The sequence below is a fragment of the Myotis nattereri genome (assembly GCF_964212035.1).
Source record: "Myotis nattereri genome assembly, chromosome: 5".
NCBI lineage: Eukaryota > Metazoa > Chordata > Mammalia > Chiroptera > Vespertilionidae > Myotis > Myotis nattereri.
The window spans coordinates 19,755,200-19,775,995 of record NC_138080.1 but is presented as its reverse complement, the minus strand read 5'-3'; the positions used below and the strand labels follow the sequence as shown (position 1 = coordinate 19,775,995).

The 20,796-nt window shown below is 58.0% G+C and overlaps 2 protein-coding genes across 3 annotated transcripts in view; both read left to right on the top strand.

Annotated features, from left to right (window-relative positions):
• Nucleotides 1-16,108, top strand: part of MYO9B (myosin IXB) — an 86,690-nt gene extending 70,582 nt beyond the window's left edge. Inside the window, exons 23-42 of the mRNA XM_081092079.1 lie at nt 52-218; nt 893-1,753; nt 2,503-2,569; nt 2,958-3,082; nt 5,532-5,665; nt 5,900-6,090; nt 8,101-8,199; nt 8,322-8,495; nt 8,607-8,648; nt 8,820-8,931; nt 9,897-9,970; nt 10,387-10,579; nt 10,665-10,793; nt 11,031-11,136; nt 11,304-11,435; nt 12,729-12,852; nt 13,308-13,355; nt 13,706-13,855; nt 14,517-14,640; nt 14,759-16,108. Coding sequence (XP_080948205.1) covers nt 52-218; nt 893-1,753; nt 2,503-2,569; nt 2,958-3,082; nt 5,532-5,665; nt 5,900-6,090; nt 8,101-8,199; nt 8,322-8,495; nt 8,607-8,648; nt 8,820-8,931; nt 9,897-9,970; nt 10,387-10,579; nt 10,665-10,793; nt 11,031-11,136; nt 11,304-11,435; nt 12,729-12,852; nt 13,308-13,355; nt 13,706-13,855; nt 14,517-14,640; nt 14,759-15,174 — 3,468 coding nt within the window. The 3' untranslated portion in view covers nt 15,175-16,108. The remainder of the gene's footprint in view (nt 1-51; nt 219-892; nt 1,754-2,502; nt 2,570-2,957; nt 3,083-5,531; nt 5,666-5,899; nt 6,091-8,100; nt 8,200-8,321; nt 8,496-8,606; nt 8,649-8,819; nt 8,932-9,896; nt 9,971-10,386; nt 10,580-10,664; nt 10,794-11,030; nt 11,137-11,303; nt 11,436-12,728; nt 12,853-13,307; nt 13,356-13,705; nt 13,856-14,516; nt 14,641-14,758) is intronic.
• A 1,329-nt stretch (nt 16,109-17,437) lies between these two features.
• On the top strand, nt 17,438-20,393 carry USE1 (unconventional SNARE in the ER 1). 2 transcript variants are annotated; one of them, XM_081092321.1, is made up of 8 exons: nt 17,438-17,568; nt 17,852-17,901; nt 18,065-18,143; nt 18,247-18,399; nt 18,856-18,868; nt 19,273-19,300; nt 19,594-19,768; nt 19,996-20,393. In XM_081092321.1, the coding sequence occupies exons 1-8, from the start codon at nt 17,467-17,469 to the stop codon at nt 20,176-20,178; spliced, it is 783 nt and encodes a 260-aa protein (XP_080948447.1). In that variant the 5' UTR covers nt 17,438-17,466; the 3' UTR covers nt 20,179-20,393. The 2 variants fall into 2 exon arrangements, with proteins under 2 accessions (XP_080948447.1, XP_080948448.1); XM_081092322.1 differs by lacking the exons at nt 18,856-18,868; nt 19,273-19,300 and having other exon boundaries at nt 18,247-18,439; nt 19,605-19,768; nt 19,996-20,361.
• Nucleotides 20,394-20,796: the final 403 nt, after the last annotated feature.

Sequence of the window (20,796 nt, the reverse complement as noted above, 5' to 3'; positions counted from 1 at the left end):
GCTGGCCAGGCTGGCTCACACCTGGCCCCTGAACACCTGCCCTGCTCTCAGGCCTGCTGGCGGTCCTACCGCGTCCGACGGGCTCTGGAGCGGACACAGGCAGCCATATACCTCCAGGCCACGTGGAGGGGCTACCGGCATCGGGCAGCTTACCGGCGCCAGAGACAGAGCATCATCCGCCTGCAGAGCCTCTGCCGGGGGCACCTGCAGCGCAAGAGGTGAGCAGAACAGGGCCCTCCCCACAGAATGTTCCAGAAGCCAGAAAGTTCACTCACCCTAAAGCTGCCTGAAATACAGGTAGAGCTGTCAGAATATCATTCTGAATGCGGGGAGGGTGGGGAGGGACTGGTGGGATCCAGCCATCTGGACACAAGTCCCAGAGAGACATTCTAGGGCTGGTGGGTGGTGCTGACGGCAAAGCCCCAAGTCACCATCCGCTGCATTTGGTCACCACCAGGGACATCTGCACCTGCTCACCCAGGCCCATCTGGAGCACCTGGAATCCGGGGGTTCAGGCCACCCTGGGCTCCCCTCCTACCACACCGCACACATGCAGCTTGGGTGTCCACCAGGCCGGGGCTCCAAAGGAATTCAGGGGTTTCTTAGCAGGCCTCCCCCACAATGAAGGTACCCCTGAGCTAGCCAGGCAAACCTGGGGCAGGGACGGCCATGAGGACAGGGCCACTCCCCAATCCCCCTATTCTAGCTGAGGAGGTTCCGCCTTTCTGGAAGCCTCTCTAAGGGCCAGAGGCTGTGCCTGGCTGGCCAGCATGCAAGCAGCATGGGGGTCCCACCAAAGGGGGGCTCGGAGGCCCCCGACAAACCGGGTGGATTCTGGGGGCTGCGAGTATGGTAGTTCCTGAACCCACCCCCTTTACTCTCCTCGCATCAGCTTCCGCCAGATGGTCGCAGAGAAGCAGAAGGCGGAAGAGGAGAGGGAAGCCCAGCAAGCCTCAAGGGAAGAAACTGCCGAGGGTAGGCCCAGCCAAGAACCACCGGAGGACGGCGAGCATTTGCCGCTGGAGCCCGAGGTGTGGCTGAGCCACAGGCCCCCTGCGGAGAGCGTCCACCCTGAGGAGAGCCCCAGCCCAGAGAAGGTTCCCTTATCCCAGAAAACGCCCCCGGAAAGTCACGAGAAAGTGCCCAGCAGCCGGGAGAAGCGCGAGTCCCGGCGGCAGAGAGGCCTGGAGCACGTGGAACTCCAGAACAAGCACATGCAGTCTTGTAAGGATGAGTGCGCCCTTGGGGAACCTTCCGAAACGGCCTCCCCCGAGCAGGAGGAGCGCCTCCCCCAGGACAGAAAGGAGAGCAGGGAGGATGAAGCCCTCGCAGACACAGGGCCGGAGGCCGAGAGCCCTGCTCCTGAAAAGCAGCCCGGGGCGCCTCCTCCAGCCTTGCCAGCCTGCCATGTGCCCGGGGAAACCCCGCAGGCACCTCAGGACTGCGTGGAACGGCCCACCAGCCTGGCTCTGGACAGCGGGGTCAGCGCACCGGCCCCCATCACCACCCCCGAGAAGCCCCAGGACAAGAGCAAGCCGAGTAGTGGCCCCAGGGCTCAGGACAGGCCTTTGAGCCCCGGAAGCTCCACCCAGATTCAGCGGTACCGTGAACCAGTCTCCGAGCGGCTGGCCAGTGCCGTGGAGCTGTGGCGAGGCAAGAACTTGATGGCTACTGGCCCCAGCGCTGTGCTGAGCCAGTCCCTGGACCTTAGCGAGCGGCACCGGGTCACGGGGACCTCCCTCACAGCCGCAGAGTAAGCCCCGCACCCTCCTTTGTCCTATCACAGTGGGCAGGCAGGGCAGGGGACTCGCCGCCAAAGGTCTGGCAGCAGGACCAGCTGACACGACAGTATCTGGGGCCCACTTGTTCTCTGGGTGGGGCCACCCTGTGCACTATGGGGTGCAGGTGTCCCCAAAATACATGAGCAGCTCCATGTCCAAGAGTTGACACCAGGTGTGTGAGGCCCTGAGGAAGGAGGGAGAGGGGTCTGGCAAGGATGAGGCACCTGCCTGAGGCTGCCTGACAGAACCCAGAACCCTGGGTTTCCCATGGAAATAAGCTGTGTTCACTCAGAAAGTGCCTGGCCTCCAGGGACGAGGCCCCTCCAGTCAGGGGCCCCACTCCCCACCCCACCTGGGCCTCAGTTTCCTCATCAGTGAATGGGGGTCACTGCACTTGCTCAGGAGCTGTGAGAGGAGCACCCCGCTCTCAGCATGCCCTGCCTGACCCTATACCTAAATATCAGTGACTCCAGGACCAGACCCTTGTCCCAGAGGCCCACTGGGCGGGAGGAAAGGAGTGAAGTGGAGGCGGGCTTCTGTTAGGGCCGCACCTGGGCCAGCTCGCTCTCCGGTGAGGCCATCCCGGGCACTGCGGGGTACAGAGCAGCATCCCCTGTCTCTACCCACCAGATGCCAATAGAATTACCCTCCAGTTACAACCACGAAAAATACATCCAAACTCTTTCTTGTCTATAAAAGCCACATTTCTGTGATCTCGCAGGGAGAGGCGCATCTCATTATCCACCAGTGATGTCTCCAAGCTCCTCCCGGCCCAGGCCAAGACTCAGGTAAAGCTTCAGGCTGCAGCTCTCTCCCCTCAGGGTCCGGGCTCACCTCAGCCCCAAAGGGCAGCTGGAGAGAGAAGGGGGCTCACCTGGTTGAGCGCTGACCCATGAACCAAGAGGTTGGTGGTTCAATTCCCGATTGGGGCACATGCCCGTGTTGCAGGCTCAACCCCCCATAGGGGGCATGCAGGAGACAGCCAATCAGTGATTCTCTCTCACCCTTGATGTTTCTCTCTCTATCCCTCTCCCTTCCTCTCTCTCTCAAAAAATCCATTAAAAAGAGAGAGAGCAAGAAGGGGAGTCAGTGGGCAGAGCACACAGTGAGGCTGGGACCCCTTGCTTTCCTCCAGCAAGGCGCCGCCTTTGCTTACCTGGCCCCATTCTCTCCCAGCCTCTGTCGGAAAGCGTGGATGGCGAGCCCAGCACGAAGAAGGCGGCCGTCCAGAAGAAGAAGTCGGGCGATGCATCTACCAGCACAGACTCAGGGCTGTCCCCAGGCTCCCAGGCGGACTCTAAGTGAGTGTGGGGTTTGGGGGTGACTCGGGCCTCCAGTTTTGGAGTGCTCTGGTCTCCTACACCAGTGACAGTTACAAAACGGCATCAGGCAGGTGCTTGCTCGGTGGCAGTTCTATAACAAGAGGCCCTCGTGGAGCCCAGGTCCTGGCAGCATCAGGATGAAACAATTCACTGATGCCTAGAGCCAATCTGGGTCACCTCCTCAGGGTCACAGATGGGTTCCATTGGGCTTTTTATGGAATCAGAACCAGCTGCCCCGTCCCTACCTCCAACACCTCCTGGAGCCTCGGATAGAAAATCTAGGCCAAGACTCCGTCCCCAGAAGCTCCTGCCCAAGAGCTACAGATGGTCCCATCCCAGAGCAGAGAAGGTGGGCTGTGGAGAGGGAAGGTGAAGAACAGGCTGGAGTGGGAGGCAGAGTCCCCACTGCAGACACCCCGCCACCAAAGCAAAGAACCACCAGTAGAGTGGCTTCAGACAATGGGAATTTTTCCCTCACTGTCCTGGAGGCCACCAGTCCAAAATCCAGGTGCCGTGGGCACGCTTCCTGCCGAGGTGCTAAGGGAGCATGCTCTGTGCCTCTTCCGGCTCTAGGGACTCCAGGTGCCCTTGGCTGTGGATGCATTCGTTCAATCTCTGCCTCTGTTGTCACATGACCTTCTCCTCTGTCACCTCTCTTTCTCTCATAAGGATACTTATCCCCACCTGGGTAACCCAGATGACCTCATCTTGATATCTTTCACTTAGTGTGTTAGTCCATTCCAGTTGCTATAACAAAATACCACAGAATGAGCAGCTTAAAGGGCAGGCATAATCCCATTCCTGAGGGCTCCACCCTTAACAATCCACTCACCTCCCAAAGGCCCCACCTTCTAATAACATCACACTGGGGATTAGGCTTCAGCATATGACTGGATTTTTTGCCAATAATCAAAACTTTATTGAAAAACTGACACCAAAATAGGAGATCACTGCTGTATACTCACAAAATTAAATGTAGTTACATTATCTTGGTAGATTAACTAGAATTACTGAACTGATAAGGTTTTCTGTGATGTAACAAAAATTCAGGAAATTGTGTGGATCATTAGTGTTGTGTTCTTCTAAATGATCACCCACCTGCTGTGAGTCTAGCCTTTCCTCCTGTCAGCGGCACAACCCTGTTAACAACCTACACAAAGAGCCACTGTCTGAGCTTGGCTGGAGAGGGGGACCTTGCCCTGGCCGGTGTGGGTCAGTGTTTATCTTATTTTATTTATTTATTTTTTGTACTTTTGTGTTTTTGTTTGTTTTTATTTTATTTTTCTTTGGGGTCAGTGTTTAGACTATTGGCCCGGGCACCAAGGGGTCACAGGTTCGATTCCTGGCCAAAGACACATACTTGGGTTGCAGGTTCGATCCCTGGCCCTGGTCAGGGCGCATACGAGAGGCAACCAATCGATATGTCTCTCTAACTTCTCTCTCTCTCTCTCTCTCTCTCTCTCTCTCTCTCTCTCTCTCTCTCTTTTCCCCTCCACCACTCCCTTCCACTCTCTAAAAATGGAAAAAATATCCTCGGGTGAGGATTAATTGTGGTGATCTTGCAGCAACCTGGACATTTTACATACATAAAGTAAGAATTTGGATTTAAACTAGCAATTTTTTAAAGTTTTTTCTTTCCTCTTCCAAGGATGGATGTAGTAAGTCTCTAGCCAAAGGCATGTTGATCCTTTCACAAACCCAGCCCATCACGATCTCTGAAGTGCCATCCTGGAGACCAGCACACAGTCAGGCGGGTGGCATCAGTTTCAGTGTATGAATTTGGGGAGACACACAGAGACAGTCTGTTACACGTGTTCACATCTGCAAAGACCCTTCCCCAAATAAGATCATGCTCATAGCCTCTGAGCGTCAGCACTTAGACACAGCTTTTCACCCCCCACATGCACAGTAGCCACAGCGCACGACTTTGTGTTTATTTTTTGTCATATTTTCCCTCTAACCTTGTACCGTAAAAACATGAGGAAGACGGGGTGGTTTTATTTATTTTTTTGTATGAATATGGGGTCAGCATCTGATTGGCATCTTGCTTTTTCACCTGACTCCACCGTCAGTTCACGAAAATTGACCTTATTTTTATTTTTTTAAATTTTTTAAATATATTTTTATTGATTTCAGAGAGGAAAGGAGAGAGAGAGAGAAACATCAATGATGCCCCCTACTGGGGATCAAGCCCGCAACCCAGGCATGTGCCCTTGACCGGAATCGAACCTCGGACCCTTCAGTCCGCAGGCCGAGACTCTATCCACTGAGCCAAACCAGCTAGGGCGACCTCATATTTAGTAGCACCCGATTCCATGGATAACAGAGAAGGGGTATTTGTCTTTATAGTAATCTGGCCCTTTCCTTGGCTTTATATCTTTTTTTTGTTTCCTGCGGCTTAAACAGAAACCCTGACTTTCTCCTTCAGGTCCACGTTTAAGAGACTTTTCCTGCATAAGAACAAGGATAAAAAGTACAGCCTGGAGGGCACGGAGGAGGCAGAGGGCTCAGTCCCCGGGCACATCGTGCTGGAAGCCGTCACCATGAAGAAGAATCTCGAAGGTCAGTCACCCGAAGCCTCAGGGATGGACGGCAGAGCCCGGGGCCCTGGGGACACCCATCCCCAGTGAGGCCTTGGGCACACCCTCGGGGCTGGTTCTTCCCGTGGAGGCACTTTCTGGCTGTGGATCCGTTTACAGCAATAGGGGTCCTGGCTCCCTTTGTGACCAGGCCCGAGAGGCTGACCACCGCCCCCCCCAGAGCCCACCCTCACCAGCCACTGCTTCTCCCCAACAGCCCCATCGGGCCACCAGCACCGCCACACCACAGGCGAGAAGCACACCAAGGAGACAGGAGGCAAAGGGAAGAAAAACCGAAACCTCAAGATTGGCAGAATCACGGTGTCAGAGAAGTGGCGGGAGTCGGTGTTCCGCCAGATCACCAATGCCAACGAGCTCAAGTACCTGGATGAGTTCCTGCTCAACAAGGTCGGCCAGCGCGGGTTCGGGGGACACAAGACAGGCACAGGGTGGGGTATGTGCGCGGGCTCAGGTCGGGGCCACCTAGGCTGTCACCACCCAGCAAAGTGCTCAGGGGCGCCGTTCTAGCACAGGAAGTGACGTTTCCTGTAAAACCTGGCCTGGGCTCAGACAAGGCCACTTGTAACTTATATTCACCTTGGTCAGCCCAGGAACAGGTGTCCTCAGCATCTGAGGGGATTGGCTCCAGGGCCCCTGTGGATAGCAAAATCCGTGGATGTTCAAGTCCCTTATACTTATATGTGGGCTACAGCAGGGTGTGCCGACACGTCACCGCACTCACATGGATTCAGCACGTGGCAGATTCAAGTTTTGCTTTTTGAACTTTCCAGGGTGTTGTGTTTTGTTTTTGTTTTCTGAATTGGTTAAATCTACAGATGTGGAAGCCATGGCTATGGAGGGCCAACTTTATTTAAATTTCTCTGCAAAATGTCTGTGAGGTCTTATTAGGGGCTGGACACAACGTGCAGAACTGTGTTACAATCCAAAGCATCTGAGCCCTGGCCCGTTTGGCTCAGTGGGTAGAGCGTCGGCCTGTAGACTGAAGGGTCCAGGGTTCAATTCCTGGTCAGGGGACATATCTGAGTTACAGACTGGATCCCCAGTGTGGGGCGTGCAGGAGGCAGCCGATCCATGATCCTCTCTCATCATTGATACTTCTGTCTCTCTCTTCCTCTCCCTTCCTCTCTGAAATCAATAAAAAATATATATATATATTTTTAAATATATTTTATTGATTTTTTACAGAGAGGAAGGGAGAGAGACAGAGAGTCAGAAACATCGATGAGAGAGAAACATCGATGAGAGAGAAACATCGATCAGCTGCCTCCTGCACACCTCCCACTGGGGATATGCCCGCAACCCAGGTACATGCCCTTGACCGGAATCGAACCTGGGACCCTTCAGTCCGCAGGCCGACGCTCTATCCACTGAGCCAAACCAGTTTCGGCAAAAAAATATATATATTTTTAAAAAGCATCTGGTTCAGGGATGAACCTGTCCCAGGGGCCATGGCAAGGGGTTGCAACCTTTGCTGGAATTGTCTCACGTGCACACGCTCAGGCAGTGTCTCATCTGCACACGCCCAGCAGGTGCGTTTTATCCTGTGGTTCCTGCCCAGGATGTTTGAAACCTGCAGTTAGAAGGCACTTAGATGCTTCATCTGTTGTATTGCAGTGACCTTTGGGGGCAGTTGCCCCTCTTGCTCACACACACAAGGACACAGAAACACCAAGATCCGGAATAACCTGCACAAGACACACCTATATCCCACTGGACTGTCTCAGTCCATCATCCTCACTGTGACTCAGCCATGGCCCAGCGGTGGCCCAGCCGTGGCCATGAACTCATTTTGTTTAGAATAAGCTTTTACAAAATGCATTGGGTCGCGCAGCTGATACTGATTGGACGCTTACTTGTGCTGCTGAGGTTACTGAGCCATGGCCTCGTGGTGCTCACGGCTCCGGCTGTGGAAAAGCCCACAGCAGACAGGACAGGATTGGGAGCTTCTCAGAGGCACAGCAGGCTGGCGGGGACCCTGCAGAGGGTGGCTGCATCAGGAAATAATCAGGCTATTGAGCAGCCCTGGTCCAGGGTTAAGTGCTTGTGTGGCAGTTCTGCCTCCAGGGGACTTTGCAACGTCTGCACATGTCTTTAGTCCTCACAGTTGAGAGTGCTACTGGCATTTGGTGTGTAGAGACCAGGAGTCCTGCTTTTCTCCGCCCCTGCCCCCTCCCCGCTCCACAATCCCCAGTGGGTGATCCAGCCCCAAATGTCAACAGTTTGAACCTGGGCTAAATGGACCGGAGAGACCAGAGTTGGCCAGAGAGCCCTGATTTTATCCTGTGAGCCCAGGGGAACCAGGGAAGGGTTTGGGATGGGGCAGAGTGGTGACCACTCAGATGCCCAACCTGAGGAGGCACAGGGTCAGTGGGTCTCTCCTTTCCTCCCCCTCCACAGATAAATGACCTGCGTTCCCAGAAGACACCCATCGAGAGCTTGTTCATCGAGGCCACAGAGAAGTTCAGGAGCAACCTCAAGACCATGTACTCAGTCCCTGTATGTGTGACCCCAGCCCCAGGGGGGCCCTGGCAATCACCCAGCCTTCCCCAGGACGCACCTTGCCCCCACCCCCACCCCCATCAGTCTGTCCAGGGGAGTCACACCTTCCATCCTTGCAGAACGGGAAGATCCACGTCGGCTATAAGGACCTGATGGAGAACTACCAGATTGTTGTGAGCAACCTGGCGGCCGAGCGCGGCGAGAAGGACCCCAACCTGGTCCTCAACCTCTTCCAGTCCCTGCTGGACGAGTTCACCCGTGGGCATAGCAAGAATGATTTCGAGCTGCCCAAGGTTGGTGGAGCCACTCTGAGTATAATCAGGGTCCCAGCATGGTGTGGGGGGGCAGCTGGGGAAAGGGTTACCCCAGGGGCCCACACAGACCTGCCTTGTGCTCCCTCACAGCAAAGCAAAGCTCAGAAGAAGAAGCGGAAGCAGGAACGAGCTGTAAGTATGAGTGTGCACACTCGTGTGTGTGTGTGTGTGTGTGTGTGTGTGTGTGCGCGCGCGCGCGCAGGTGAGCGTGTGTTCTCCCGCCCGGCCCTAAAGAAACCAGCTGTGAATGAATGAGTCGCCCCTGGCCCTGAGATGCTGCTCAGCACCCTCCTCGGTCCCCAGGTCCAGCAGCACAACGGGCACGTGTTCGCCAGCTACCAGGTGAGCATCCCGCAGTCGTGCGAGCAGTGCCTCTCCTACATCTGGCTCATGGACAAGGCCCTGATCTGCAGCGGTGAGTGTCCCAGAACTCCGGCTCTCCCCCCCCTCCCCACTGTACCCCTGACCCCTCCACCATGCCCCCAACCCTCCACCAAACCCCTGATTACCCATTATAACCCGTGGTAACCCCTGACCCTCCACCAAATCTCCAGACTACCCCTGTACCTCCTGACCCCTCAGTACCCTCTCACCCCTCACAGTGCCCCCAACCCTGCCATCATGTTCCCAACCCCTTGCTGAGCACCAGGGCCTTCCCCCCAGCCACATCTCACCCACTCAACCCCCCGCCAGAGCAGGTCACCATGTCCCACCTCCGGGCCTGTGTGCACACACCTGAGCTGCTAGCCCCTCCCACCTGTTCCAGGGAAGCCAGGCAGTCCCCACCAGCAGACCCTCAGTCAGGTGGACAGGAGCAACCGAGCACTTGCATTTTCCTGGGACCATCCAGGCCTGGCTTTCTTTTCCACACAGGGTCTCCTCCTCTCCCTCTGGGCCATGTGTGAGCAGTTCTCCCTCCCATACCTGCCATCAGTACCTCAGCAGCTGTCACTGTGCTGAGATGAGGATGCACCCCGGTGCCACCTACTGTTTATTGTAGCTGATTTCTTCTTTCCATGCATGCCATTCCCCTAGTCTGGCATTTGGTGTGGTTGGGAGAAACAAAAGCAACATCACTCATACCACTATCACAGGCCAAATCCTAGGGGCTACCCCTGGCAGGACTGAGGTGTAGGCCCCTAAGCCCTTGCTCCTGTCTCACTGGTCAGGCTGGCTCTGAGGACCACCAGCTACGAACACCTGCCAACACAGCCCCCCGGCCTGGGAATCAGGGCAGAGATTTCTGTGGTGCAAGTTTAGAATTCACTTGGCGGGTCCCTGTCCCCTTGGCCATTGGGACGGGCAGCCACGGGAACCTGGGGTCCCTAATGCTCCGCCTGTGACCACCCTCCCCCGCCCTGCCCCACCATGACCTCCTAGTGTGCAAGATGACCTGCCACAAGAAGTGCATGCACAAGATTCAGACCTACTGCTCCTATCCATGTGGGAGGAAGGTGAGCCCATCGCGGCCGGGAGCTGTGCAAAACAACACTAGGTTCAGGCCCAGGTGCCCCCAACCAAGCACATCCGGTTCTGCCTCAGCCCCCAAGGCAGGGGCCAGGCTTGTGTGGCATCTCAGACCTGGCCCTGCTCTTCCCTTCCCTGGGTGGTGGAGGGGATCCCCCTCACTGTGCCCCCGAGGAAGGCGGGGTCCTGAGCACTGGGCGGAGGCAAGAGCTGGGGCTGACGGCTCTGAGAGGACCATGGGTGCTCCTCATAGGGAGACCCTGCCCTGTGGCCCTTGATCTGACCTCTGCAGCCTGCAGTGGGGGATGAGGGACAGAGGGGTGGAGCCACAGAGGAGGCTGAGGGCAGCCAGGAGGACAGCTCACCCAGGGTCCCCCGCCCCCCCCCGACCCCGGGATTGCAGAGCGAGCCAGGGACCGAGCCGGGCCACTTCGGCGTGTGCGTGGACAGCTTAACCAGCGACAAGGCTTCGGTGCCCATCGTACTGGAGAAGCTTCTGGAACACGTGGAGATGCACGGCCTGTACACCGAGGGCCTCTACCGCAAGTCAGGCGCCGCCAACCGCACGCGGGAGCTCCGGCAAGCGCTGCAGACAGGTGGGTGCTACGGCAGGTGGGACCTGCGCACAGGCAGGGCTCCTGCCTGCACTGTGCTCACCGGCCCTGCCCACCCTTCCCTCAGACCCCTCGACAGTCAAGCTGGATAACTTCCCCATCCACGCCATCACTGGGGTGCTCAAGCAGTGGCTGAGGGAGCTGCCCGAACCCCTCATGACCTTCGCCCAGTATGGCGACTTCCTCCGAGCTGTGGGTGAGTCCTACGATGGTGGAAGGGCAGGCAGGGGGCTGATACCGGGGTCGTAGGCATGAGCACCCTGTGGCCAGCCAGGGAGGCAGGACCACCCAGTCACAGCTAAGAAACCAAGGCCTGGGGTGGGACCCAGACCGTCTGTGGCCCTGCATTCTTGCCCCACACGGTGGAGGCTCTCCTGTCCCCATGGTGTGTGGAGGTGGGGCCTGTGGGGAGCTGATACCTTGGTCTTCCTAGAGCTGCCAGAGAAGCAGGAGCAACTGGCCGCCATCTATGCCGTCCTGGAGCACCTGCCGGAAGCCAATCACAACTCCTTGGAGCGGCTCATCTTCCACCTGGTCAAGCAAGTGCCCGCTGCCACTCTCTGTGGGATGGGGGGTCCCTGCAGGAGGCCCCACTGCCCACTCCCGGCGAGTGTTCTCTGCTGGTTCTGCACCAGGACGTGGGTCCATGTTGAGGGTCTGGGGGGATCCCCCGGCCACCCCTCCCTAACTGCCGCTCGCTGCGCAGGGTGGCCCTGCTCGAGGACGTGAACCGCATGTCGCCCAGTGCACTGGCCATCATCTTTGCACCCTGCCTCCTGCGCTGCCCTGACAACTCAGACCCGTTGACCAGCATGAAGGACGTCCTTAAGATCACCACGTGAGTGCCAGGCCAGCCCCACCCCCCCACACACTCTGGGTGGTCCTGCCAGGGACCCTTCCAAGTTCTTTTGAGGCTGAAGACTATGAAGGAGGGGAAGACCTCACCCCTCATCCCAGGGTGAGGGACAGACATGCACCAATGTGCTCCCCTCCGGCAGCAGAGAGCTGGTAGCAAACAGAAGCGCTGGTCTCCAGGTTTCTCCTGTCCCCTGAGCCTTCTGCAAAATTCTCCAGAAATTCCTCAAAAGGCCCTGGCTGGTTTGGCTCAGTGGATAGAGTGTCAGCCTGAGGACTGAAGGGTCCCGGGTTCAATTCCAGTCAAGGGCACAGGCCCGGGTTGCGGGCTTGATCCCCAGTAGGGGGCGTGCAGGAGGCAGCCGATCAATAATTCTCTCTCATCATTGATGTTTCTCTCTCTCTCTCTTCCTCTCCCTTCCTCTCTGAAATCAATAAAAATATATTTTTTAAAAAAACATTTTTTTTAATGTTCCTCAGAAGATCGTCAGACATCAGTCAGTAAGAGGCCATAGTGTAGGTGACTTGAGAAAACAAGAACCTGTCACTGTGGGTGGTTTCATGGGGCAGACACACCAAGAAGGCCTGACAGTGAGCCCAAGGCCACACTTGTCACGACGACTGAAAGGTGACGGGCAGGCAGTGGGAACAGAGGGGCCTGGCGGGCCCGACAGGTTTGCTTCCCGCCTCTTCCAGCACCATCTGTGCTCCTTTCTTCCTTTGTGCTTCTGGTGACGGGAAAACGCGTGTGACTGGTCATCCATCCAGGCTGAGTGCCCTCCGTGCTGAATACTCCAGGTGGAGTCCCTCAGTACTGCCCACTCCGGGCTGGCCCTGACTACTGAGCAGATGAACTGCTGGTTACAGTGCATGTTCTGGAGCCCTGGGGGCCAGCTGCCTGCAGGCCTTAGGACAAGTCGCCCAGCCTCCCTGCACTTCATACTAGTGCTTCCCTGTGAAATATCCCCACCCTGCAGTGTGACAGGAGTCAGTTCACTCCGACCCTCTGCGTACTTCTTCCTTCCGACAAGGGAGCGTGTTGAGGTGGAAACTCAGGCTCAGAGAGGTAGAATGAGTCCTCCAGGGTCACCCAGCCAGTCAGCTGGGGTCAAGATGGCAGCTGCAGCCATATCCCTGGCCCTGCCTGGTCTCCGGATGGGTCTCTGCCTTGGCCATGGTGCCATCTCCAGCCAACACCTCCCTGGATACCAGGTCCCCCGGCCGGCCAGCCCTGGCACCGTATCTGAGTCACCCTCTCCATGGGCCTTCGTCACAGGTGCGTAGAGATGCTGATCAAAGAACAGATGAGGAAGTACAAGGTGAAGATGGATGAGATCAGCCAGCTGGAGGCCGCCGAGAGCATTGCCTTCCGCAGGCTCTCGCTCCTGCGACAGAACACTGTGAGCACTGTGTGGTGGGGTCCTCCGTGGGGGTGTGGTTGGAATGTGGCCTGGGTGGGAGTGGCCCTGTGAGCAGGGCTTGGGTGTCAGGGCGGGGTCTCACTTCCCTTACCACCAACACCCCTGCCACAGGCAGCTGGGTCCAGGGCCGATTCCTACCTCAACCAAATGACTTCTGCCCTGTCCTCTCTGCCGACTGCCCCGCTCAGGGCAGTGGGAGACCGTCCGCCACTTGGTGGTGTTACATCCTGCAGCCCTGGTCCTTGCTGACTTGGGCCCCGCCCATAGGGGACTGATCCCTCTGGAGTGGCCCCAGAGTGGGGGGTGGGAGGGATTCAAAAGGGCAGGTCCTGCGCTTCCATGGGAGGACATGCCCTTGTCCCCATGGACCATAACAGAACTGGTGTCTTCGTCGTGGTCCCATGTGGTCACCCTCTGTTCATCTCTCCCCCCAGCCATGGCCTCTCAAATTGGGGTTTTCGTCTCCCTATGAGGGGGTCCTGGTATGTACACGATTGGTGGGCCCACCCTGCATGTCTTCAGTGCCGTGCATGCTGGGGTTCCCCTCTGCCCCCAGGGTCCTCGTAGGGTAGGCCCAGCATGTCCTAACCTCTGGAACTGCATGCTGGGGGAGGCCTGTTGCCTGTTGACCACCTGTGTTGAGGACAACTAACCAGCTGTGCCAGGGCCACTTGGTTAAGAGTGGTTCCTGGAGAAGCCTCACTAAGCCCCGCCAGCCAGCCACAGCAGAACTAACCACCCCTCGAGCTGTGCACGCCACCCTCTCTCCACCCACAATCACTAACCCCACCCGCCTGGAGGGGCCGCCAAACCTGCTGCTTCTCTGTTGCAGAACAAGAGCCCCACAGCCCGGGGAAGCAGCGGCGGCCCAGAGGAGCTAGCGGTGCTGCCAGAGGAGGAGGCAGCCGGCCACGATGAGGACGAGGACCGGGAGAAGGAGATCCTCATCGAGCGGATCCAGTCCATCAAGGAGGAGAAGCAAGTGTCCCTCCGTCCCCTTCCCGCCCTCGCCTGCACCGTCCAGCCCCATCCACCAGTCCCTCCACTATGCACTCTGGAGCCGATGGGCCAGGTTCAGTCCTGCCGCCCAGGACCCACCTCCTGGAGGAGCGCTGCGCCCCTAAAACACAGCCTGGAGCTCTGTTTAAATCCCTTCTTCACCACAGGGAACCATGGTGCCCACTGGGAGAGAAAGGGCCACAGGGATGATGTTCAGACTTTGTCTTGAAGGTGGCCTTAGCTGGGGTGACTGATTAATTTGTGTCCAGTTGAGATGTGAGTGTGAAATTGTGCCAGGAGGACAGATGTGACCCAGGGCAGCTGGCCACCCTAGTCTTACAGAGTAGGGTGCTCCAGGCAGAGGGAACAACACGTGCAAAGTCCTAAGGCAGGAGCTCCTCGTTTGCTCAGTCCTGGGCCAGATGCCTGGCTTCCCTCAACAGCCCGACACCTTCCTGTGAGCTTTGCAGGGCCGGGGCATTTGGGGCCGGGTATGCTTTGGGGGTGGGGCGTTCTGGAGGCAGGGAGTCCCGTCCAGGACCAGGATGTCCTGCTCTGTCCCATACTGTCCTGGCACTTTCCATGGGGTGGTCTGTCACTATGGGAACAGCCTGGGACCTGGGACCCCTCTCGTTCCCAGGGAGGATATCACCTACCGGCTGCCAGAGCTGGACCCTCGGGTCTCTGACGAGGAGAACCTGGACTCGGAGACTTCGGCCAGCACCGAGAGTCTATTGGAAGAGCGGGCCGGGCGGGGGACCTCGGAAGGTCAGTATTAAGGTAGCGTCTGCTTTTTTCCTCCCATGTCCACCCCTGGCAGGCCCCCGGGCAAGGGTCTGTCTGCCAGCCTGAAGCTGCAGTAACCCTGCCATCTGTCTCTCAAAAGGACCCCCCGTACCTGCTCTCCCCTGCCCCAGTGCACCTGCCCCGAGCCCCCTCCCCGAGGTGGCCGCCTCTCCAAGACGAAGGCCGTCGTCCTTCATGACGGTCAGAGTGAAGACTCCCCGGCGGACCCCCATCATGCCCACGGCCAACATCAAGCTCCCCCCTGGCCTGCCCTCCTACCTCCCTGGTCAGGCACCAGGTGCCCAGGAGGCTGCCATGCTAGTGAGGCGCCGAGAGACACCTGCCCGACGCCCGGACCAGATACACTCTGTGTACATCACACCGGGTGCACACCTGCCTGTGCAGGGCACTCAGGAGCCCCTGGACAAGGATGACCAGCCACCTGGGGCCAAACGGAGGTACTCGGACCCCCCGACCTACTGCCTGCCCCCCACCTCAGGCCAGACCAATGGCTGAAGGCCCGCAGTACCAGAGTCAGAACATCTGAGGACAGCCGAGTGCCGGAGCGCCAGCATTCGGCTCTCCGAAAAGGATCTGGAATGAAAAGCTCCAAGAGCAGTGTGAGGTGGGCACTGGCTCCAGCTGCAGAGTCCAGCAGAGAGAGGCCAGCCAGGGCTGAGCCCCGGCTCACACAGATGTGCTGCCGAGAGCCCCAAATCCTGGCAGGCAGCCTGGCCTCTCCCACCCCGTTTTGTACGTTTTGTACGGTTTTACAGTTAACTGTTACCTTGTGCCTGGTTTACATAACTTTAAACTGTAACAGCCTTAACAGAAGACCAAACTGTTTTTTATATGTGTATGTACAAACTTTTGTATTAACGCCCTGCCTCGCCTTTATAACCTGGACACGGACTTCAGAGCAAAACCCACATGGCCGCCGCCTCACCTCGAAGGCTCAGGCCCACAGTGAGGACGGCTTGGACCAGGGGTTTGGACAATTGGGGCACCTGACTGCCCCCAGTCTGTCTGGGTCTCATCCTCAGGCCTGGCCAGCAGTCATCAGCCCCCGTGCATTCAGAGAAGCAATGGAGCCTTCCATGGTGATCCAGGCTGTTGGCTGGAGTGAGGACATGAGGTGGGGGGCAGCCTTCACCTGGGGTACCATAGACCTCACATCCAGGGTGACTCAAATGTGGTCATCACTCTGTCCACTGTTCCCTGAGTGGAGGAGGCCCCCCTTGGCACTGCCTGCCCCTTGGGGCAGAACAGGAACTCAGGACAGCGAGGAGGGCGAGGCCTGAGTTTGCACATCCCTGGGAACAGCCTGGGGACCTCCAGAGCGGGGCTCCTGTCTCTCAGGCTCCTCTCACTCCCTGGACACCTGGACAGATGGCCCTGGGTCTGGGACTAGAGGTGTCCTACAAACCATGTGAAATAAAGAAAAGGTGACTGAGGTGTTTGATGTGATACCTGCTCTGGGTGGGCGGAGCATGGGGCAGCAGGGTTGTGGTCTCCTCTGGAAGGACCTGCCCTGCTCCTGCAGCAAACACTGCTGTTGGAATTTCACAGGCATCCATCCCTAGGGGGGTTGGGCCTGCTGGAGGCTCATGCATATTGATCCAGAAACCAGAGGGAGCAGGGAGTACCCGGAGCTACATTCAGTGAGAAGAGCCTGCTGTCCTGGGAGTTGCCTCTTGTCACCCTCTTGCAGCCTAACCCCAGCCAGGGCCATCCACCCTGAGGGCCTCAGAGCCAGGAACAACGTCCCCACACAAGCTCCCGGGCTGCAAACGGGGGCAGTTGTGGGAGCTGGCTGGCGGGTGGGAGCAGTGAAGACTGCACATGTTCGTTAGGGAATTGTCCAGTCACACACTGGGATGGGGCATGGCTGGGATTCAAAACCTACTGCCTTGGAGCAGCTGTCGCCAGTGCTCCGCGGACCACTGCTCTGGAGGGTCCCTTTATCCGTCCTGGGCTTGGTTTCATCCGTTGTATCCTTTGAGGACACCAGGCCTACGGGTGTGATGGGAACACAGGTGACCTGGGGCTGGGAAGATAAAACGTTTGCACTCCAGGGTTGTCCCTGTGCAGCCTCCATCTTCATTCACCCTATCTGCTCAGGATGAGCCTTGGCTCCCTGGGGGGCCGGGAGCTAGGACTGGGTTCTTTCCATGGGGGTCTGAGCCTTAGGGGTGACCCAGCCCCATCTCACTCCAAGGGCTAACCTGTGTCCACCTTGAAGCGACACCGTCCCACTGCCCACTTCCCAAGAAAGGGCTGGAGGGTTGAGTCAGAGTCGGGGTTGGGAACGAGGTGCTCATAACCACGTAAGTTCGGATGGGAACCCAACCCATGGATTCCGAAGTCCAAGGCCTTAACCTCTTCCTCCTCCCCTTCCCGAAAGAACTCGGGGAAGGCTACTGGGGTGTGGGAAGAACCCAGCCAGCAGTGAGTGTGGTGAGGAATTTTGAAGGGGCGGTGGGGTCGGAAGTGATCAGACTGAAGGGGGGGCGAGGGGAGTGATCAGTTTGCACGTGCGCCTGACACCGAAGGACCTACGTGGTCCTCAACCTTTCGTTAAGAGTTGAGATGGCCACGCCGGAAAGCTGGCGGTCCGGTCCTGAGTAAATATGGAGCCGGTGGCCTCTCCAGGCAACAAGACGTTACTCCCGCCCTAAAGCTGGGACTGCGAAAGAGAGGGGCACGCCCACCCGGAAGGAGGTCAAATGAAGGCACTTCCGCCCTCAAGGAGGCGCGGGCGGAAGCGGCGGGTGCCGCCGGCGGAAGAGGCGGTACCGCCGGTCGGCGATGGCCGCGTCCAGGCTGGAGCTGAACCTGGTGCGGCTGCTGTGCCGCTGCGAGGCGATGGCAGCAGAGAAGCGGGACCCGGACGAATGGCGTCTAGAGAAGGTGGGGGCCCTGCATTGCCGCTTAGAGCTCGACTCCCTTAAGGAGGTGCCCGGTGCTGCAGCCGGGCCCCGCCCCCCTCCAGCCGCCCTGGCCACGCCCCTTTGGTGGGCGCCGCCACGTCCACCCGCTTCGTCCACCCTCGTCCCTGGGGCTCAGCTGGTCCCCGCCTCCTCGACATGGGCCCCTTCCGTTTTCCAGCCCCTAACCCCTCCTTGGCTCTGCCCGCTTCGAGCAAGATGGGGAGGAAGGGGGGTGCAGGCTGACACCCACTTGTTCTCCCCAGTACGTGGGAGCCCTCGAGGACATGCTGCAGGCCCTGAAAGCCCAGACGAGGTGAGTGCAGACGGCCAGAAGGGCTTCCTGTCGGAGGGTGGAGGCCGCGGGGGGCGGGTGGCAGGTGCTGTAGGGGGCCCCCCGAGGCTCCAGTCCTTGCTGGGACCTTTCTCTGAACTGGGGACAGCGGACAGGTTTCCTTTTTCTGCATCTCGCCCTCCAGCAAACCGGTCTGTGAAGTGATCAATGAATATTCCCGCAAGGTGGACTTTCTGAAGGGGATGCTGCAGGCAGAGAAGCTGGTGAGCACAGGCACCTCTTCCGTGCGCGGCTTCCTCAGCCCTCAGCAGGCCCTCCGAGTCCCCAGGACCTGTTCCTGCTGTGACGCCTCCTCCCTCTCCTTAGACGTCCTCCTCCGAGAAGGCACTAGCCAACCAGTTCCTGGCCCCCGGCCGAGTGCCCACCACCGCCAGGGAGCGGGTGCCCGCCACCAAGACGGTCCATCTGCAGTCACGGGCACGGTACACCAGCGAGATGCGGAGTGAGCTGCTGGGCATGGTAGGGCACCCTCCCTGGTCCTTGGGAACCCTTCTTTCAGGTACAGGGAGCCTAGGGGCCTCTGCCCTGGGCCATGAAACAAGGCTTCCCACCAGAGGGGCATTCTGGTCAAGGTTTTGCTAGAGGAAGAGGAATTTGTTTGGTACGTGGCAAAAGGTGCCCATGTCTGGTTAAGTGCAAGATTTGGCTCCTGGCTTGCCACCTGCCACCGATAGACAAGATTTTTCCATCTGTAAAATAGGATGACAGCTCCCTTTCTGAGAACTTTCCATAGATCAGCTAAATCATTCAAAATATGAGCTGCTGTCATTATTAATAGTTGAGGAAACTGAGGGTCAGAGCTTGTGGGACTTGCCCGGGGCCGTGACTAAGGATACAGAGGTTCTGAGAGCAGACAGGACAGGCCTGGGGGCATGACAAGGTAGATGACCTCCTGCCTGTCCCCTTTTCCCACAGGACTCTGCTGGAGGTGAGTGGCCCTGAGCAGAACAGCCTGGGACATAACATGTGACCTTGCTGCTCCCCATCCCTTGTGCCTCATCCGGCTCCCACAGGGTCCTCCACAGCCCAGGGAGTGTCCTTGGGGCCATTTCCGCGTCATGTCGGGAGAGGGTAGCTGGGACAGGAAATGGTCCCCAGAGGAAAACAGAGGGAGGGACCTGGGGCCAGGGGAAGCCCAGGGGGGTGAGGAAAACATCCCAGACAAAAGGGCATTTGAGCTAGAGCTTTGAGGAGTGATCAGGAGCCTGCTGGGCAGCAGGCAAGTTGGGAAAGGGCCTATGTGTAGCAGACCCATCCCAGGTAATGGTCAAGAAACCAGAATGCAGAGAACCAATCCTCTCCTCCTTTCTGCTTGGCCTGTTCCTCTTCCAGAGCCCAAGCTGGATGTGAGGAAGAGAACGTGAGTATCCTCAGCCCTTGGGCAGCAGGGGGGGGGGGGCGGCGGGGCGGGGGGGCTGGACAAATCTTGGACCACTGAGGCGCCACCACAAGCGTCTAAATCACCCATCAGACGCCCCTTCTGGGAATGCTTTACCCAGAAGCCAAAGCAAAGAAGGGGAAACAGTCCCAAGTGGGGCAGTGGCTGCAGCCATAACCCCTGGGTTCCCTGGGAACATGTTTGTCTCTTCCCCCACCTCCCACCCCCCACCCCACTCCCATCTCGTATCTACCTGTCCACCCGTGTGAGGTCAGTGGGGTGGCAGGTCCCAGGCCCAGGGATGAGAAGCAGTCGGCAGCCGAGCTAGACCTCGTCCTGCAGCAGCACCAGAACCTCCAGGAGAAGCTGGCAGAAGAAATGCTGGGCCTGGCCCGGAGCCTTAAGACCAACACACTGGCCGCCCAGAGTGTCATCAAGAAGGACAACCAGGTGTGAGGACTGTGGGAACTGCGGCTTCTGCCCCGGGACATCAGAGAAGGTTTCCCAGTAGAGGGGCATTGTGGCTGGGACTTGGCCGGATAAATGCAAATTTGTTAGCAGACAAGATTCCCAGCTGAGGAACCAGCGCCCGCCAGGGCCAAGAGGTGCTGACTTGCCCCAGGGCAATAAGGAGAGTCCACACTCGACCCCAGTCTTCTTTATACTCTCACCCGCAGACCCTGTCGCACTCACTCAAGATGGCCGACCAGAACCTGGAGAAGCTGAAGACGGAATCAGAACGGCTGGAGCAGCACGCACAGAAATCCGTCAACTGGCTGCTTTGGGCGATGCTTATCATTGTCTGCTTCATTTTCATCAGCATGATCCTCTTCATCCGAATCATGCCCAAACTCAAATAAAGACCTGCCTGGCCCAAGCTGGTTATGCTCAGTGGATAGAGCATCGGCCTTCGGACTGAAGGGTCAAGGGCACATGCTGGGGTTGCAGGCTCAGTCCCCAGTAGGGGGCGTGCAGGAGGCAGGCAGCTGATCAATGATTCTTTCATCATTGATGTTTCTTTCTCTCCCTCTCCCTTCCTCTCTGAAATCAATAAAAATAAATTTAAAAGTAAAAAGACCCGGACTGGCCCACCCTTTCTGTCCTCTGTCTGCCCTCCACCCCTCTCCAGAGGTACCCTTTGGGGTGGACAAGATGGGTAGGCCCTTGGAGGCCCCCGAGAGCCACAAAGACTACATGAGCAGAGGGGGGAGAAGATTAGGCTGGGGACAAGGATAGTGACTCAGCAACCCCCCTACTTTCCCCTGGCCAAGGTGGGAGGCCCCTTCCCCTCCCCTCCCCCAGTCTCAGAGCCAACTAACAACGCCTTCAGCCCTGTGGAGTCAGGAGGGTGGGGAAGGAAAGGGGCCTTGCCTAGAGGAGAGGGCATCAGTGCTAGGCCTTCCTTGAAATTGAAGGTGATAATTTAGGGACAGTGCTCAGCACAGCCTAAGCTCTCAGGACACTGCAGATGCTTCACA

Coding starts and splice junctions, on each gene's coding strand:
- USE1 (XM_081092321.1), top strand. CDS start 17,467: ATGGCCGCGTCCAGGCTGGAGCTGAACCTGGTGCGGCTGCTGTGCCGC. Junction 19,301..19,593: donor CTGGATGTGAGGAAGAGAAC/GTGAGTATCCTC, acceptor GTGTGAGGTCAG/TGGGGTGGCAGGTCCCAGGC. Junction 19,769..19,995: donor TCATCAAGAAGGACAACCAG/GTGTGAGGACTG, acceptor TCTCACCCGCAG/ACCCTGTCGCACTCACTCAA.